This window comes from Pezoporus wallicus, unplaced genomic scaffold (assembly GCF_028554395.1).
Source record: "Pezoporus wallicus isolate ANWC-B61680 ecotype Strahan unplaced genomic scaffold, APGP_CSIRO_Pwel_v1 contig_447, whole genome shotgun sequence".
NCBI classification, from domain to species: Eukaryota; Metazoa; Chordata; class Aves; order Psittaciformes; family Psittacidae; genus Pezoporus; species Pezoporus wallicus.
In genome coordinates, this window is record NW_026636385.1 from 39087 (window position 1) to 60000 (window position 20914).

The window sequence follows — 20914 nt, forward strand, 5'->3', positions numbered from 1 at the left end:
CACAAATGACCTTAAAATCAAATACAACTGTGCGCCAAGAGGAAATAAAAAAACAGAGCCCTCATCATTAATCCCATTCATTAGGTCTGCTTACCACCATTTGCTATTGGATGCACAATTTTTGAAGATCTAGTGCTAGCCTTTACTATTACAGAGAAAGATGAAAATGAAAGGAAAGGGGAGAGAAAGGGAGTGGGAAGGGGCAGAAGAGGAGAGGAGAGGAGGGGAGAGGAGAGGAGAGGAGAGGAGAGGAGAGGAGAGGAGAGGAGAGGAGAGGAGAGGAGAGGAGAGGAGAGGAGTAAGAGGCAAGGGGAAGGAAAAAAAGGAAGGGGAAGGGGATGGGAAAGGGAAAGAGGAAGAGGCAAGAAGAATGGGACCAAAGATTTAATTAGCTGCTTACTGGAAGACAGTAAAAGACTTCTGTTTTTTTTAAAGAAAGGAAACTGTGTATTTGCCATTCGGATGCTAGTTATTATTTGAGACCTGACTATTAAATGCTGTAGTGGTGGTTTTTGTTCCCATGTAATCATCTCCAGACTCTGAGTTCACCTGACTGGCAAAAGACATTATATACATGCACTATAATACAGGTGCTTTGGAGATGCAAATTGTTTTCAAAACTTTTGACAGACTGACCTGTCAACCCCAGTAAAATTCTGTCATTATCAAATGCTCCTGCTTGTTTGTGTTTGTCTGGCATTTGTTTATTCATCTCCTTTTCCCCTCGCTATCTGCTGCAAATGCTGTTTAACAGCATGTAGGGCCATGAGAGGACTCACTTCAAAAACAAAGTTGAAGTCAGTAGTCTCAGGTTCCTACTCCTGTCATTTGAAAATGCTAGGTAGTTGGAGAGGGGATCCCTAAGCCATGAAATACCCACCAGCGTCACTTGCAGACTCAATACACTCCGGGGGAAGGTGTGCGAGCAGCAGTATCCGCCTGGGTTTGAATACACAGCGCAGCAGAACACCTATTTTCTTTTCCACACGTTGCTCACAAACCCCATCCTCACAGTCAGCCTTACCTGATGTTTAAAAAGGAGTTATAATGCTCATTTATCTTTTCTGGGAGGAGAAAAAAAAAAAAAAACGCGTTAATGCAGCCTTTGAATAAGTGCTGCCCTGCTCTTTAAATGCTAAAGTTCACTAAAACTCCACTGATTTATGTGCAGCTTTTGACTGCCAGCACCTGGCAGATGAAGAAACCTACTCAAGCTTCAGTCATAAACAGATAGCATACAATTTAATTTTAATGTGCTCGTTAGTCGTAGCACATTTCAGACATAATTGTGAACGCAACACAAAATTATAGCAAAAAGACAATTTTAATGCTGCCGTAGAAAAAAAGGTTATATGAAGAGTCTTATAATGGTGCTTCATTGTCAACAACAAAACAGGGCACAGAGTGCATTACAGTGTCTGTGCTGTTTACATGCCAATATTTTATACGTAGATTCTCACATGGTGTCAGCTGTCAGTTACTTCTGCAAATTAACTGCCAAAAATGGAGACGAACAGAATCACTTAGTGTGCTGGTAACCACGGGTTACCTTTCATATGCCTAAAGATAAAGCTGCAGTATGGAATCTTGGGAGAATAATTAGGCAGAACAAAACAGAAAGTTACCAACTGAAATAAAAAGGCATTCTACAATAGGAAATAACAACAAAGAGCGCTTATAAATAAGTAAAAGAGGTTATATCACCGAATGCCTCATAACTTTTTAAGCAAAGTATTACAGTACAAACATTTTAAAGGCTTTATCAATGTTTAGGAAATACAGTACAAGTTTTTCAAATAGATTTAACCCTTTGAGCACTGAGTCTATTTTGAATTTTTTCTTTTTATTCTTTTTTTTATTTTTACTTTTTTTTTACTAATAAATACCTTTAAAAGTCATGTTGTGCAAAACAGTTAGAATGCATGCCAGGAATGCAGTCCGTGGCTTCTGTTTCTTCAGACAGTTTAACAAAAAAAAAAAACCAAAACAAAAACAAAAGATAGCAACACTAATAAATATGTATAATTTAAACATGAACCTCTACTAATATAGATGTACTGTATAGCAAAACAAAACATACTTTGCTTTAAGAATAATGTTTCTGAATATTTTATAAATGCTATCTGTGGTATCTTTCATCATATAATTTACAATGTTTGGATGTTAAAGGAAAAACTGTTGATCTAAAAAATGAAATATACACTATATATAGGTACAATTTATACCTGGGACTTATCAGGTACAAACCCCACTGTTGCTAAAAATGCTGAAGAAAAAAGAAAATGGCATTAACCACAATCACATTTTCCATAAGAGATTTTGAAATCTATACAATATATACATCTATGTTTCAATGTGAAAATTATGTTTTTAAATTTCAAGGTGTGAGACACCTCTGCATAAATGGAGGTTCATATTAGTAACCGGAACTAAGCTGGTAAGGGTTTAAAAAAAACATATCCACACATTTTTACCAAATTAATGCAAAAGTGCTTCAAAGTACTCAGAGGGCTAAAGATTATAGGGTGAGAAATACCAGCACACTTAGGTCACATGAAAAAAGTGCACCAGAATTAGTTATAAATGCTTAATTAAACTGTCAGTTAATGCATGCAGCTTGATGCATCAGAGGGATGCACAGCAACTAAATCAAATTTACACAAAATTCCAAACACTTACCACTGCATTTTAACCTTCATATTTTACCAGTAACAACAGCTGATTATGCACCTCTATTTAAACACTGTACAGTTATACAAAACAGTTCAGCCCAGAGCGACTCTGGAGTTAAAATAAGAACATGTGCCAAGAACTAAACAGTAGCTTTAAGGCGTCTTTGACAGTTTTCCTCAAAGCAAATTACAGTTATTTTAATCGAAAGCAAATGCTACTGCTTCTCTAACTCTGAAACATACAGAAGATGATCCTCTGGTGACTTCCCATGTGTTTTGCTAAGATGAAGTTTAACAGCATGCTTGCTTGCAAAAGTCCTGTTACAAAGTTTGCACTGATAAGAAGTTCCGATATCTTCCTCTGGAGAGGATGTCACCAGTTTTTCCGATGGTGACTTTGCTTGTGCTATCTGACTGTTAATCTGTTCACTGGACAGTTTGGACAAGTCTCTTAACCTGAAACCCAGATGTGATTCAAGATGACTGATATAAGTTGAAGGAGTTCTGATCTGTGAAGCACAGTCATTACAAAAGAACACTGGGTGCCCAGTGTCCAAATTTTTAAGGAACTTAGTTCCCCCCGTCCTTCGGAGCTGGTATTTCACATTGGCTAGCCAGTGGCTAATTGTGGTCATTGAAAGTCCCGTAAACCTGGAAATGTGCATTCTTTCTTGAGGGCTCAAGTCCGACATCATGTATTTACCCTCTGAAGTCTGCCGCAAACTAGCTGCAAACTGGGCCTGCAATATGAGCAAGTGCTGAGGGTTCCAGTTAGACTGACGTCCCTTCCTTTTTTGAGCTGGTGTACTCTCTTCTGGTTCCTCTATTGTGGTACCATCAATGTCAGATTTCTCAGATATGCTGGAAGGTGTGGAAGATTTTGATGTGTGACTTTCTGTCAGGTTCTTCAGCATATCAGATATATCTGACAAGGCATTCTCGCGTAGCGGCGAGTTTGACATGAATGACACGACTGCAGATGTCTTTGCTGTTGTCACTGTAGATGAAGAAGATGCAGAAGATGTCGATGTAGATGACAAAAGCGCTGAACCCAAAGAGCAGCTTTTGTCACTCTTGCCTTTCGTCAAATCTATAGGTTGGTCATTGTTGACATGATAAAAATAACGGTCTAAGTGGTCTGGTTTTTTGGATTGTAGAGGTGGGGTGGCCACTGCAGCCTTTTCTGCCAAACTGTTGCTCATTTTAAACAGCATGCTCATTGGATCCAAAGCAGGCAAAGATGGCTTTGCTGCCTTCCCAAGGTGAATATTCATGACAGACTGCAGTGCACTTAATGGATTTACAAATGGCTGTTCAGGAGGGTGGTCAGTAATGATAGCTGTGCTGCTACTTAAAGAACTTACAATGGACTTAACAGGCTCCTTCCCATTTTCCACAGGTTCTACAGTTGGACTATCCTTGCAACCATCTCTCTGAGGGACTGGGCTGTTCTGCTGGCTTTTAAAGCCACCATCATTGGAGGACTCCATCTTAAGGGGTTCACTGACTTCACTACTGCATGGCGAAGGCGTCGCACGCTTCATTGGAGAAAACTTCCCTTCAGGCTCTTTCATTTTTTCCTCCACTTTAGCCACCTTCTCAGTGACTTTCTTTACCAATTCTTCCATGGCGTGAAAGTTTGTTTTTGGCACAGGTGATGTCTGGCTACTTGGAGGAGACACCAAGGGCTGGTTTTTAGTTGGCGATACTAGTTCATTGTTTCCAAACATAGGTTTTAAAGGTGTGCTCTTCCCAGATGAGCCCAATGACAGCTTCATCATATTGGGCAGCTGATAGGCAGCATGAATGCTGGGATAGCCACCCCAGCTTGGTGTGCCATTCTGGGCTTTGTTTATAGCTGATGTAACTGTGTTTTCTAAAGACTTCAATATATCTAATCCCCCTTTAGGGCTTTCTTCCAGGTCATTTTCAGTCAAGTAATGGTATTTTGAGGAGATATCATACTTCTCCTCATCTTCACTTGACTTTTCTTTGTCTTTCATTTTGTCATCAGCAATGCTTCTTTCTTTATCTACTTCTTTTTTTATTTCAACATTTAATTTAGGGGAAACACTAGAAGGTGTATTGGATGGAGACGTAAAAGTGGTGGCAGCAAGGGGCACAGACTGGACTTTCTCATCTACTAAAGATGTTATTGTTGGAGTTGCTGGGGCTTCTATAATTGGCTTTCCTTTTTTCATGGCAGAGTTAGTGACTTTAATAAAATGTCCCGTCACCATCATGTGAGCCGTGAGTTCCTGCAGAGTGTCATGCGAGCTTCCGCACTCCATGCACTTCAGGATTTGAGATTTTCTCGCCTCAAAGTGCCAGGCATAGCTGGCACCGTTCTGGTGACCATAGCGATTATTTGGCGTAATGTAAGGATTAGAATTCTTTTGAAGTGCATCACTGGTATCTGAGATTGTTGCTTTTGGTGTCCCACCTGTGGAATCTGGAGAACTCGGAAGTTCAAGCTCCAGTGATGCTTTCTTTCTAGTAGCTGGGATAATTTTTGCTGCTACAGGTGTAACAGGTTCCTTCAGAGGCACTTTTTGGTAGTGTTTTGTTTTGATCATATGAACACTCAAATCCTGAAGAGATTCAAATGAATGACCACAGTACATACACTTTAAAACTTTCTGGGCATCTTCTTTCCCTTCCATTTCAAGCAAAGAACGTTTACGAGGTTTGGACCATCTTTTGGGATTATTGTTATCAGTTTCATGGTTGTCATCTCGATAATGTCCTGTTTCATTCATGTGCACTGTTAATTCTACTAAAGTATCATAGGCAGCACTGCAGTCTTTACATCGGAATTTACTGGCTCCAGTAAATATAGAGCCATAAAGCTTACTGCTTTGTCTGTACAATTGAACTGTGCTAAAAAGACTTGGTTCAGGAAGAATTCTGCTCTGAGAAACTTGCTGCAGTGTTTTAGCCATAGCAGTCTGGTGCCAGTCAAAGCTGCCACTTCCACAACTGCTACTGCTGCTGCTGCTGCTGCTGCTGCTACCATTGTTCTTTTCCGAAATCGGCTGGTGAAGGTTCAAATTGAGATTGGACCAGTAGGAATTGGAGAGGAAGTTATTATAGACAGCTTTCATTTGTTCTAAACTATCAGATACAGTAGAATCTTCCAGTGGTATTGAGACCTCCTTGCTCTCTTCCTCATTTTTGACGGAGCTGCTCTCGAAGTCTGCCATGCGGTCACTTGTCTCACTGATATGTGACTCACTATCCATTTCATGGCTAGAAAATTCAGCTGCTGGAGAGTTTTGGTAGCTTTGGCAGTTCTTACTGAAGTCTTTTCCTGGACATGCATATTTTGCTGAAGGCTCCCCATCAACTGCATTTTCATCAGGTTCCACATCTTCTTCCACCAATGCTGCTGCTTTTAGTTCATCTGAAACATAGGCTATGATGAAGAGAACAAAATACAAGTTAGTTTCTGCTGATCATACTTTTGCTTAAATATTTTAGCCAAAGTATACTTATTTGTAAAATTAAACAGTTAAAATCTAGTGTTTCTTCAGAGCAAGAAAAAAATCTGCTCTTCAAACATAATTTGCCACCTTATTCTTCTCAAGGGGCAACAGCTTGAAATTAAAACTAAATTTGAAATTAATGAAGCACATTCTGGAGGTGGCATTCATTTCTAAAGTAATAAATTACTTGTATCAACCTCAGAGACAGCAGTTCCTGTCTGTCAATTAATATGTCTTATGCTTCTCCTACCCCTAATGCATTTCTTAACAGACAGATTCACAATTTAAATTAAGCAAGCATTTTTTGCTCATTACAGATTTGAGATTCAATCTTTAATAGAGTACAACAAACACCAAAAATTTCTAGAAAGTAAAAAAATCCTCAGCTGCAATAATAGAAAACTGAGGTTTTTAAAGTTATCATTATTAGTAGTATTCTTTTTTAGAGTAGGAAATGGTAAAAGCAGGTGACGCAACCTTTGGAAACAACTAACTACGAGCAATTTGAGGATATTCATTATAGGAGTAACAAATGACCTATTCACATTTAAACCTACCTTTCTCAATGTGAAAGCCCATGCAGAATTATGTCAGGAGCTACTTCAAGGAAATTGGTATGCTGCATTCATTCTTGCTGTATAAATATATACAAGACCTTCCAGTGGACCTTACAAATGTCAAAGTGTTTGCTCTTTAGACTACTTTGTCAATATTTACTCAGCATAAGCTACACGGACACCCAACAGGGATCCTGTCTTCTTTCCCCCCTCAAGTCATGCAACTGGTGATGTAAATCTAAGATACTATTCCTGAATAGAATAGCTGGGAACTCACAGTAAACAAATCTTTTTTTTCTCATGGTGTTTCTGGGCACATATTCTACACATTCTAAGTGTACCAAGTTTTTCCTTTTTGCAGAAAAACTATGGAAACATCAAGAGAAGGATCATTAACTGATCAAAATTACCTATTTCTATATAATGCATTAATTTACAGCTAAGCAAGAAAGCAAAAATACAGCATGACTATTCTGTATTAAGTGAAGTTTAAAATTTACTTACAATCTCTCACAAATAAATTTATAAACTTTGGAAAAAAACAAACAAACAAACCAACCCAAACCACATTACCAGTAGACCCTATGGTTGAAGACACTTAACTTTTGACCTTCTCTTCAGCACATGTGGAATGTGTGATATCTGTATCTTAAACACATCAAATAATCTATAGCTTGCTTATTCAGGCAGAGAAGATATAAGTTTACACCCCTAAAAGACCCTAATTTAACCAACAGAGTAAAAAATGTAGAACGGTATAGTAGATATCACATATACAGTATTGAACCCTGCAAACTTCAGGGAAAATATGTTTAAATGTTATCAGAAAATCACAGGAGAGAAAACAACTGTTAAAAGGAACAATGAAATCAGGCTTTTAGTTTCACATGGAGTATTTCTTCAGTCAGTTAGGTAACACAAAATATTCGCTACTGTTCTTTAACATGCATAAAGGGTAGCAAACCTTCCTCCAAGCATGTAAAGTTATAATCTGATCTTCAGAACAGAAGTTAAATCTAAGAAAGCACAAACATATCACAGAATCATAGAATCATAGAATCGTTAGGGTTGGAAAGGACCTTAAGATCATCTAGTTCCAACCCCCCTGCCGTGGGCAGGGCCACCTTACGCCAAACCGTATCACCCAAGGCCTCGTCCAACCTGGTCTTGAACACTGCCAGGGATGGAGCATTCACAACCTCCCTGGGCAACCCATTCCAGTGCCTCACCACCCTAACAGGAAAGAATTTCCTTCTTATATCCAACCTAAACTTCCCCTTTTTAAGTTTTAACCCATTACCCCTTGTCCTGTCACTACAGTCTCCAATGAAGAGTAACACAAAATAGGGATTAGATTATTTCAGTTCAGATAATTTCAGTGCAGAAAAGTCATGCAGCAAGGGTCCTATTTTTAACATCTGGGAGATCACAGTTTGAAAAAATTTGAAACTTTATTCTAAGATCCCTCAAAGATGCTGATACAAAGGCCAGACTTCGACAACAAGTTTATGATTTTTCGAAATATTTTGAAAAAATGTTATTGATTTATATATATTACAGTCATGCTGGCAATTCATCCCCAGGATCAGCACCTATCCTGCAAATACTTGCAAGGAAACCAGTACAAAGAATCCTATTAGGTGAATTTCATTCAATACTTTCATTCCCTATGGATGGTACAAATTGCTTTTCACCTTAACTATTTGTTCTACCATGTATCTGAACTCTACCAACAATTTAGGCAAAGGAGACCAAAGCAGTTCAAATTACTCTCTAAAGCTGAAAAATTCTGAATAACTACTGATAATGTGTAAACAACTGTCTAACAACTACCTGCCAACCATGCTGGCATATCCCAGTGATGTAAATAAGGATGGATGGAAAGAAGAAACAACAGTATGAAATCTATGCTCCAACAGCAAACATACCCTTTTCCACCTTGTGGAAACAGTTTTTCTTTTACAACTCCTGTTCCTTTGCTTCTGCTGTGAAGCTGAAGAATAATTCCCTTTTTATGAGGTAAAGAAAATCCAAGGTTATTGCCACACTGCCTGCATTATAATGATCTCACTCCCACCTGCAGGCCAAGATGGCACACCAAAGTACTCTGAAGGTATACCTGTCTTTTGCTGTTTTTCTCCACTGAGCGCTAGTGTGAGCACGTGCCACCCATTCCTACCTCACATCCCACACCAAAGCCCTGGGATCTGTCCCTGCACACGATGGAAACTCCCCATCAACACATACAAGGGTCACAAAAAACAAGCACAGAATTAGTCTGTGTTTCCTTATATTTTTATTTCTCTTATTAATGAAATCTTACAGATTTTGTTTGGACTGAAACAGTTGTATTGTCACATTCACAGTATTTTTAGAGAGTGACTTTTACATTAGGGAAAGCCTCCAGCACGCAGCTCATTTAAATGTAAATCTATTTACCTTTCATGCTTTCTTTGCCCTTTTCACCAACTATCACGCACATTTGCGTGTTAACCAGGAGCTGCCTCCTTTATAGCTGTTCTCCTTCCTAACCTCAAGCTGTGAAGCCAACTTGTGACATCAGTCTTTGATCCAGAAATGCAGGAAATGAGGCACAAATGACAGCATAGAATGGAACCCAGAATCTGCAACTCAGATAAACTACAGGCTGAACAACTCCTTCTGCTCTGTCCCCTATACAAAGGAGAGGAGGGATGAAACAACATTACTCCCAACTTGTTTCATTACCCTCAACTTTCTCAGCCAAAGATTTATGCAAGAGATGAGGCTGCTCAAGGAAATATCTTAGCCTAAGATGTAAAACACCATCCTAAACTGGAATTTACACTACTAGCTTCCAATTCCTTATTCCAAGGGCCTTAAGGGAAATACAAGGCAACCCAGCAAGTCCCAGACCAACTTGCAATGGCAGACTTGGGGCATACTCAAAGGTCCTGCAGTACCACTACAGGCTGACATATGGAGGCTTTTCCTCAGAAAACCTAATTAAATTGTTACCAGCATGTGGGACAGAAGAAGAGAGTGGGTTAAGGACAAACTTCAGTCCTTAATGCTCTGAAGCAGAGAGCATGGGATTCAGTACAGGTACTCATGTAAAGGAGCCCATCTGCAGCTGAGGGAATCTCTGATCCCTCCATGCCCTACCAGATTTGCTCAGAGGAGAGAGATGATATATATTGGGTTTGAGCACAGATGAAGGTAACAACATCACTGCAACAGAAAGAAGGACAAAGAGGCCCAAAGCAGAGAAATTTCTTGTTTAGCTAAGTACATACAAGAAGAGCAAAGAGAATATAAAAACAGAAAACAAAATCAGGAGGTGATGCTAAATAATTTTTTTCCGTGAGATTCACTGCCTGGTGGAGAAAGTGTCTTTAAGAAGCCCATTGTTACTCAGCTGTTTCCTTCTTATAAAAATAAATAAATAAATAAGGCTTGTCTTTGATATTTTTCAAATGTAGAGTGAATGTTTGAAACAGTGGGGTGTCTGTTGAATTCTTCTTCAATGCCTTGACAGAAAAGTCGGACAGAAAAAAAAAACCCACCTTTAAAGGCAGCTCTAATAGCAGAAGAAGTTAATAAGAATGGAAGTGAAAGAAATTAGGTGGTTCTGGATTTTGTTTTTCCCAAGCAAAGGAAGAAAAAAAAAATTACAGTTCTTGAAAAAGTTCTCATTTTACACCTCATGGGGCAACATAAGCCACAGAAAATTGCCTGTGAGTTGAACAGTGATGTCACTATGACATATCTGACCAAAATGGAAAGCAGGTCCCTAGTACACTCCCCAGTTTATACAGAAGGTGAGGATATCAAAGGGGTTCTGAAACCTATCACAGGTGCAGCCACAATAAGGTTGAGAACAAGTATTTCCCTCATTAATGTTTGTTGTAATTATTAACTGAAGTGCTAGGTCATAATGAAATTAAAACATTTGATATCAATACATATCAGTAAACTGTGGTATAATGAAATTTATTTCCACACAAGAGGGAATTACCTTCATAACTGAGCTATGGATCATTTCCTTGCCACTGAAATAAATTGTGATCCATCACTACCCAAAATAATCTACATATTATATATACACCAATAAACTCACATACCTGGCTCCACACAGACACCAGAGATCTACTATACAAGAGCAGAGAAATATCTCCATCTACTACATCTCTGCAGGCAGAAGAAGTCTTTGTGCAGCTAAAACAATTCTTACTTTACTGATGTCCCAGGCCTGACTCAGCAATGTTCTGAGGTGTCCACCAGCACAACAGCTACTGGCTTGAACCCCGATGGCTGGAGGTCCTCTTCAGCAGAAAGAGGAAAAACATCACACGGTTTTCATCCCTTCCACAGCAATATCCACCCAGTAACGCAGTCAGACACATATCTCCTACAGTTTGTATGGAAATACAAAACCATGGCATGAAAGGTATACTTTACTCCTCTCCAAAAAACAACCCATTGCACAATTCCTCCCTTATTTCCTGAAAAATGCACCTGAGACCATATATTTTGGCTTGGTTCTATCCAAATATTTAATTTCAATATTTATGAAATGTCTTTGCTTTAATCATGCTTTTCTGCAAAGATTTCTTCTTACTAAATACACTAGTTTATTTCTTCTAAATCCATTAGTTAAGTTTCATAGAATAATTGAAAGGTTTGGGTTTGAAGAAACCTTGGAGCTCATCAAGTTCCAATCGCCCTGCCATGGGCAGGGACACCCTAAACTAGACCAGCTTGCTTCAAGCCCCATCCAGCCTGGTCTTGAACACTGCCAGGGATGGGGCAACCACAGCTTCTCTGGGCAACCTGTGCCAGCCTTCTCCACCCTCACAGAAAGAACTTCTTCCTAATATCTAATCTAAATCTCCCCTCTGACAGCTTAAAGACATATTTAAACTAGCATACAAACTCTTTGCTTTAAAAAATACCAAAACATTTAAATATATCCATGGCAGGGAGGTTGGAACTAGATGATCTTAAGTTCTTTCCAACCTTAACCATTCTTTGATTCTATATTCTTCTCCCATGAAAAAATGCTTAACTTCAAGTTTATCAAAACTATTCAGCTCCTTGGAAATCTTTGGCTTTAACCAAACAGCTTTTCCTTTAAAAAAATTACAAACAGATTTATTATTTATTTACGTGTGGTTTGAAATCATCATGTAATACTAAGTGTCATCTCCCAAACCGTCAATTCCTTAAAATCCTGAACCCATATAAATTTCACACTTAAGAGCAGGAAGACCATACATAATAAAGAGAGAGCTCAGTCTGAACACAGGTCCAGGGAAAGCCAAGAGAGAAACAACAGCACGAAGATTATTTGACTGTGCCAATGAACCTTACTCACAAAATTAATGAACAGAGGCAAGAGAAAACCAACTCAGTGGATGGAGTCAATCCTATGCAACCTAATGCAAATGAAGGCATATAAAAGAGTTATACTGGTCTGTTAGAAAACTCCCACTCCACAGGCCTCACACTTACAGGAAGAAAGTCAAGCATTTCACCCACAACATGAGCTATATTCCTATACTGAGACTGACTGATAATTCATGTGTAACTGAAATTGTATTTGAGACTTCACTATTTGGTAGAGACGTTAGCATGCTCCTCATTAGGTAACAGAAATGGGAGGTATGAGGGGCTGCCCTGGGTACAAGACTGGCAAATGACAATGCTGTCTCTAAATGGGCATGGCAATACTGATTACCCAGCACCTTGACAGGGATATTATTCCTGTTAGAAAGGTCAAAGGTTGTGTTTCTTAGAGGCAGGACTGTCTATTATGGGGGAGAAATGTTATTTCCAAGTGGAGAGGTCAGCAGTTCTCTCACACATTGGCTGAAGTCGCTGGTACTCTGCACCGGTGCATGATCCTACTGCAAGACTGATTATTCTGCCCACTGGCAAGGTCAAGAATATTAATTTTGAACATGTTAATTTGATGCAATGTGCATGATTAATGCTTGTTTAGCTGATTTTTTTTTTTTATGTTGATAAATCTGCAGCCTTTTCATGCCAGTAAGAGTAGTATTAAGTTGCTGGGAATCAGTGTGGATGGATGCAATACAGCATGCCCTTCTAATGGGTGGCTATCATTAGACACTAGAAACTTTGACGTGTACTTGTGTTTGCTCCTTCATGAGGATACTGCAGCTGTCCGCCACAGAGGGCTCAGGAACTGGCCAGAGGAAGCTGGCCAGCTGCTCTCATCCAGCATCCCAGACTGGAATTACATTTGGAGCAACTTCAGAGAGCTCAAATCAACTCTAAGTGTTAAGAGTTGAGGATTACATGGACAGGAATACACAGTGAAGAGATGATAACAAGAAATGAGTTTATATGTCATTAATGACCAGTAACGAGTGGTGTCTCTCAGGGATCAGTGTTGGGACCGGTCTTGTTCAACATCTTTGTCGCTGACATGGACAGTGGGATTGAGTGCACCCTCAGCAAGTTTGCCGATGACACCACGCTGTGTGGTTCAGTTGATACGCTGGAGGGAAGGAATGCCATCCAGAGGGACCTAGACACCCTTGTGAGGTGGGCTGATGCCAACCTCATGAGGTTTAACCATGACAAGTGCAAGGTCCTACAGCTGGGTCGGAGCAATCCCAGGCACAGCTACAGGTTGGGCAGAGAAGAGATTCAGAGCAGCCCTGCAGAGAAGGACTTGGGGGTGTTGGTTGATGAGAAAATGAACATGGGCCAGCAGTGTGCGCTTGCAGCCCAGAAAGCCAACCGTATCCGGGGCTGCAACGAAAGGAGCATGACCAGCAGGACAAAGGAGGTGATCCTGCCCCTCTGCTCTGCTCTTGTGAGACCTCACTTTGAGTATTGTGTGCAGTTCTGGTGTCCTCAACATAAAAAGGACATGGAACTGCTGGAACAAGTCCAGAGGAGGGCCACGAGGATGATCAGGGGACTGGAGCACCTCCTGTATGAAGACAGGCTGAGAAAGTTGGGGCTGTTCAGCCTGGAGAAGAGAAGGCTGCGTGGAGACCTCATAGCAGCCTTCCAGTATCTGAAGGGGGTCTATAAGGATGCTGGGGAGGGACTCTTCATTAGAGACTTTAGTGGTAGGACAAGGGGTAACGGGTTAAAACTTAAACAGGGGAAGTTTAGATTGGATATAAGAAGGAAATTCTTTCCTGTTAGGGTGGTGAGGCACTGGAATGGGTTGCCCAGGGAGGTTGTGAATGCTCCATCCCTGGCAGTGTTCAAGGCCAGGTTGGACGAGGCCTTGGGTGATGTGATTTAGCGTAAGGTGTTCCTGCCCACGGCAGGGGGGTTGGAACTAGATGATCTTAAGGTCCTTTCCAACCCCAATTATTCTATGATTCTATGATCCTATGAAAGTGGCAGTCATCTAAGCACAGAACAAAGCAAGTCTACAGTAGGCACCTTTTCCTCCTCTCATTCCCAATTCCCCTGAATTTTGTGTAGTTTAAAGGAGGTTACAGGATTCAGGTCTCCTGTTCACTTTAGACTTTATGCTGCCATATGAAAAGTATCATAAAGGCCACCTACAAATTAAGAGAGTAAACATTATACAATTGCTATTAATTCTGAGAAGGGAGGCATATCTTTTTCTGAAACTAAATACTGTTTAGATATTTATTAAATGGGAGATTCCCATGCAATCCTCACATTTATGTATACATTATTAAATACACACCTGAACAAAACAGGATGCCATAATATTAAGTGGTGGCTTAGAAACAACTTAGTGCTATTGGACAGCATCATTCTACTGAGGCGTTCAGAAACTTCTATGAGCGTTTTATTCTTCACAGCAATCCCATGGAAGAAACATTCTTATGCACAGTTTATAACTGCATACCTGGAAATTCAAAGGTTAAAAATCACTTGCTTCATGCCAGACAAGAAGACAAGTAAACAAGCCTGTAACTCCTGTAGGTTAATATATATAATTCAGCTATTTACAAATAACATAAGATGGCTTAAGTTTACATTTCTGTTCCTAGGTTTCTTCACAGTGTGTTTATGCGAGTACAATATATGTGTATAATTGAAAATAATTGCCAGTTTTTAGCTTAAACAATTATTAAGAATAAAAATACTCAGTGAAATACCCACAGGTGCGTGTACTCTGCACAACCCAGAGCCTGTGATTTCAAATCTCCTCTAAGCCAAGCTGCTGGGATCCAATAAATGCTGAATCTGCAGGATGCCAGCATGCTTCTTTTCACAATGGGGAAAATAGGAAAGGTTTTTGAAGTAATTAGAAGTATTGTCACAAGTCTCCTCCAAAGAGCTTTCTGCTTCCAGCACAGAGCAGGACTTCAGGTATGAAGTGAATGCTGGTTCTACCAGAGTATATGTATATGATGGATCATGCCTCTCTCCTCCAAAGCTCTGCTCTGCCTTGATTCCTGCCCAAGGCTTAAATTCCCTGAATTTAACCTGCTGAGCAGGGTTTTTTGTAATATCTGCTCAAATTATCCACCCATCAAACATAATACCACTTCTCTCTAACATGTAGAAGAGCACATGGTCCTATCCACAAACAATTCTATGGATAGAGTTGTGTGAGGATCAGTCTGAGATCCATCTCACTTGAAGAGCTCATCTGACACCTTCTACAAGAAGGTTTTGACAAGAAGAGATCTGAAGATAAAAACACTTTAATTGAGACCCAAGGTCCAAGTTACTCCCATGTGTAATGAACAAAACCAGACAGATTTCTAAGGTTACCTCCTCACATAAAACTTGCCTTCAGATATCAATATTGTACAGTCAGAAGTGAATGATATGCTTATGACAAGCTTCACAGGAGTAACAGTTCAGAGGCTATGCCTGGGTAAGAAAACAGATTTTTATGAGGTTTGTCCTCAATTTGCAGTCTCACATGCACAATACAACTGACTCACAAAAGTACCACAGCTGCGGTGAAGCTGGAGAATATGCCCCACTTTATGCCCACAATTGACTACCAGAGGTGATGCAGGATCGCAGCAATCAAGTGGAAAGGATGAGAAACATTATGGATTCCAGTGACAACAGAAGGACCCTCCTTGCTGTCATATTTTGTGGAATCAGTCTCATTCCTACCTTTTGCTCTCTGGGAAAGTAGAGATTTTAACAGCCCCTATAAACCTGGAATTTCTGGCTAATCCTGCTGAAAAGGGAAAAAAACAACTTTTTGGCCTTCCCCACCACCACACAGCCTTTTACAAGCACTATCAGGACTAGATATAGAGCAGGCAAATGGGTAACGGAGACTGTGACTTGGTTTGAGTCAATTCAGGGTCTTGGTATTTGGTTTCATCAACATGCACGTAGGACTTCCTCCCCTTGCCACCATTCTGAGTTCCTGGGGAAAGGATGCCCTTAATCCAAGTACACAAAAGTTACAAATTTACATCATTTGAAGGAGCATAAAGTTCCTTGCTATCCCTCGGGAAGTTAAGGGTCAGCTAACCATCCACAAAGGATGATCCCATTAGGGATCCAAGAGCCAGGCTCAGACTATTGAAGTAAACAGTTCACAAGCAGCCCCATATTCTGAAAACTTTCACATACACTTAACAACTATAATTAGTATGTCCATTAGGAACAGAAAAAACCTACCTACATTTGCTGTATAAATTATTCATCATGAATAAATGTGATCCACTCTAAGTAAGACAGAAGTGCTTTTACATTGGTTTCCAAAACAGTCGCTTGGTGTGAAGAACTACAGACTGGTTAGAGTTTCCCACTCCAGACAAGCAAATACTACAGTGGGAAATAAATGTTCATAAGCAGAAAATAGCTTCATGTTATGCTTTCACCCTAATTTTGATTTGGAAGGTATTTTTTTTTCTTAGTTTGTTTCTTGACTCTGTAAAATTTTTCTAATCATAGAATTAGCATCTTCTCAAATGACAGAATCCTCAAAGGATAAAAAATGTTTGGGATTTTTTTTTTGTTTTGTTTTGGTGGCTTGTTTTTGATTATTTTGGTTGGTTGGTTGGGGTTTTTTGTTGGGTTTGGTGGGTTTTTTTTTGTTTTATTTTGGTTTTGGTCTGCTTTTTTAAATATATGTCATAATCAACATTGTGGTAAAATGAAGTCAAATTCTCTGTATGAACTGTTACTAAAACATAGTGACACAATCTCTGCTTGATATCAGCATTTGGGTGGCATCTTTTAATCACTTAAAAGCACATGGGGCATTCAACAAGCTAATATAAGATTCACAGCCAACTGCAGGATAAGCAGGCATGAGCATAAAAGTTCTCAATATGGCTCTAATAGCTCTTAATTATTATAATCCTTCACTGAGCAAACAGATGTTGTATGGGAACTTTAGTTTCTTCAGATGCAGTAATCAAACCATTCTGCTTCTGCCTTGCCTCTTTTCAGTAAATGCTTTGTATAGTGGAGTGGAAATAGCAAATGTAGTGACAAAATGACCATTTAATTGTCACAGAAATCTGTTTCTGAACAAAACTGATGTTGCTGTTTCTCTTTACCCACATTTCTCAGAGTCTTCTGATTATGGTTTAGCATTTTTTTAGACTAAGAAAAAAAAATCTTACACCTTCCTTTCTGTAATTTTCCTACATCTTTGGTTGCTTCTAATCTGTCTCTTACAAGTTTTATAGTAAACAGAACACTGGCTCTCTATTTGTGTTTAACTTTACTAATATTAACACACACCTCTGGAGCTGCAGCCTTCATTGTGAAGCATTTAAAAATCATGTTTCCATCTAAAATGCTTCAGTATATTACAGTGAGTCATTCTACTTGATTTATTCATAAATGATCATGACTAGCTAAGACATTCAAAATGTACCAAAAGACCTTCAACCCAATCCTTTATTTTTCTTGCAAATTTGAAATTCCCACTGAAGTTCTTTAGACAGGAGTTTCAATAGCTATTTTGGCTGCAGTATCTCCTTACAATAAACTCCATGCAACTGTATAAACAGTAGAGCAGAAATCCAAATTATTTCAATCATGATTTCAGCTATTGTGAATTTGTACTTATAATGAAGTTTCTCCATGAAAAAAGGGAGTTCACTGTGGACCAACAAAGCTTTGTGTCCTTTCACAGTTTTTATTCAGCCCTCATTTAAGGAAAACAGGTATTGATCGCAATATGAACCTTAGGACTCAGAGAAAGCAGGGATTCCAAGGATTACCTTTATGAGATGGTCCGAGTTTGTTTTGTATGGATAGCAAAAAGAAGCCCTGAATATTTATTTTACTCATTTACTAACTACACTAATATACGCTTCTGTAAATGTGTCTCTGTCTAGCACTAGCTATTGAACTAAACAGTATTTGAATAGGAGGGGTTTGCTGTAATACCATGCTAAGATAATCTGATGGAAACAAATGGTCCACTGATTCCTGAATAGAAAATTTGTTGGAAAACCCTGAGAACTAGAGGATGAGGGGGAGGGGATTAAAATGTCACTTTAGAACCACCAACCAAACTCTTGTCATTTTTAAAAGATGTTCCTGTGGCACAATATGAATAGTTTATAGCCACAATTGTGAACATTTAATGTCATATAAGAAAAGTCACTTGTCAAGAGCCTTTCCTTTACAAGCACCCTCATCATGACCTGTGTTAATGAAGTTAATTGAATTTAAGATCAATAATGGTTAATTATTGCAATTTGACATTCTGAGATAAATGGCTTTAAGACAGAGAAATGTGTGTGTATGTGAATTCTCTCCAAGGAAGGTGAACACATTACAGCCTAAGAGGGATCACACAGTCCTTCCATTGATCCTGGTACAATCTGATCGACCTAATCCTCTGATGAATGTGGGCTTTTCACAGCTACAAGTAAATGTTCTACAAGACTACTCTAACCCTTGTCACTGACCAAATCTATATGAGCTGTACACTAGAAATCTATTGAGATAGATTAAAGAACTGCTGTAGAAACAAGAGATGCTTCAATAAAGATGAAGCTTTATTATAGTGACTATTAATGTTACATGCGGTATGCAATTATGAATGCTTATGGACCATAATAGTTTAATTTTGGTCAGTTAGATGTAAATGATCATAACTGAGCAATAGTGTTAAATTAAAAAAATACCAGCTTAAAAAAATCCAATAACCATGTTGAATTTGACGACTTATACGCGAATGTTGAATAAGAAAGCGTATTTAAAATCACCTTTGAAATGTGCAAGAAGATGCTCACAGACAGGTATATATATCCCGAAGTCATTCACAACCTACTTCATCTAGGGTTTTTTTTAAGTTTACTTTCACAATAGTTCCTCAACATGAAGACATTTTTTTCAAACGTGTTAGTAATGATATTCTTACACGCATACTGAACAAGTTAAATGACCACTTACAAGATTTATAATGACAAAGTAAATGTCAAGGAAAAAGTATTACTGATTGCAGAGCACTGACAATAAAAAGCTGCTGAAGAGTTCTGTCAAAATGTAAGATTATGCAAAAACACTATTGAGAACACTGCTAATCATCTGCTCTTGTCAATTACTTGAAGGGTATCTGACAGCATATTTACATTAAACACATTTCAGTAGCAAAATCCTTAATGCTGTATCAGAATATTTTCATTATCAGTAGAAATCCTTTAAAAAGTCCCTTTGCAGCGTAGCATTATAGCAGCAGTGATGTAATATCTATTGCTGTATCAGGCAAGGGTATCTATTTCATGCTATTATAGCTGCATAACACTTGAAATAATATAACCAAAGATTAAATATACATGTAATATGGCAATCTCCACATTCCCGTACCCAGCACAGGTACTTTCAAGTAACAGCTTTGTAGGAGTCTCAACCTAAGCGCAAACAGATGATCTGTCTTTGTCTGGCTATTCTTTTAGCCTTTTACACCTTGTGTGACTGTATTTTATTACGGCAAAAGACATTATCAAGCTGACATTTTTTTCTAAATCTTTGATTGTAACTTGCAATTCAGCTGCTTTATGAGGAGTCACATTAACTACCAATACCTTTCACCCACAGCAGAAACTTATTTTAGTTACGCCTATCTTATACTTTATGGAACCCTTCCTCCAAAATAGAGAAATAAATGGAATGTAATCAGAATGAAATGTTGATCCTTTCCACGCTTCAGCAGGCGTTACTAAAAAAGCATACATAACCCTGTTGGATGCGTAAAAGAGTAAGCATACATAAAAATGTACAGAGTGTGAGTGTGAGCTGCCTTTCAGAAGGAATTCATTGTGGCTTAGAGGAAAAAGAAGGAAAATAAGCCCCGATCACAACTTGCAGGATCAATTTATGGTCTTTCCATCACTTTCATGGCAGACAGCATACTTAAACTCAGTTTTACCTGTTTGTAAAAAAAGGAAGAGAGTCCTGATGCTCTCAATGCTCCTGAAGCACTGCGTTTTGAGAGATTTAAGCCAACCAACACTTGTTAAAACCAACCTGGCAGACAGCACAGATTACACCTCAGAATATTGATAAGGTTCAGTCCTGACTGAATTCCGACCTGCTGGCCGTTCCTGGCTAACTGCAGTCAAACACCCACCAAGAGTCAGTGGAAAACAGTTCTGCGTACCTACGGTCCCTCCTTCTCTCCGTCCCATCAACATCACTGGCAAGCCCTCGCTTGATTTCTGCGACAGCATCTCTGGGTTCTCAGGAGAAGAGCTTACAGATGCAATGCTCCAAACAGTGTATAGCTAGGCTAAAACAAACACTTCTGTAAAATTACTGTCTCTTAATGTAAACTACATCAGTTTCTCCAGGAGAGCAGTTTTTTTTTTTTTTTTTTTCTCCAAGTGAAGAAAAATCCTGATTCCAAACACAAGAGCTAACTCTGTGTGCACTGCTGCAGTCTCAATTGAGTTTTATTGTTGACCTGAAAACAGTGTTTTCATTGGAAATGCTGACACAAACATGACTATTGCTGCTGATGATACGCATCTCACATACACTGAATCAAAGGGATGTGAGAGGATGTTTTAATTGTTCAATTGAGTAAGAAGGACACAGAAATAAAATACCAGAGACTAGTTTTGCATGTGGGATTCCTATTGACCTTACCAGGAATTTTCTGGGGAAACCAAAGGGGAACTATGTCTCAGGGGAATTAATCTGTTCCCTTACATGTGCACAGAAAAAAAGAGGACTATCCATGTCAATACTTCAAACTTGCAGTCACGAGTGACTGAGTATCTCGGAAAGAGGAAGGAGATACAGAGCC

The 20914-nt window shown here is 39.1% G+C and overlaps 1 protein-coding gene across 2 annotated transcripts in view; it reads right to left on the bottom strand.

Annotated features, from left to right (window-relative positions):
* Nucleotides 1–437: 437 nt before the first annotated feature.
* TSHZ3 (teashirt zinc finger homeobox 3) overlaps nt 438–20914 on the bottom strand; it is a 65435-nt gene continuing 44958 nt past the window's right edge. Inside the window, exons 2-3 of one of the 2 annotated variants that reach the window (XR_008971059.1) lie at nt 2680–6087; nt 438–1064 (exon numbers count right to left, since the gene is read on the bottom strand). Coding sequence is in view for 1 of the 2 variants with exons in the window: in XM_057400135.1 (XP_057256118.1) it covers nt 2888–6087 (3200 nt within the window). In the remaining variant the exon portion in view is untranslated. Of the gene's footprint in view, nt 6088–20914 lie in introns of both variants that reach the window. The other variant, XM_057400135.1, reaches the window with a different exon arrangement.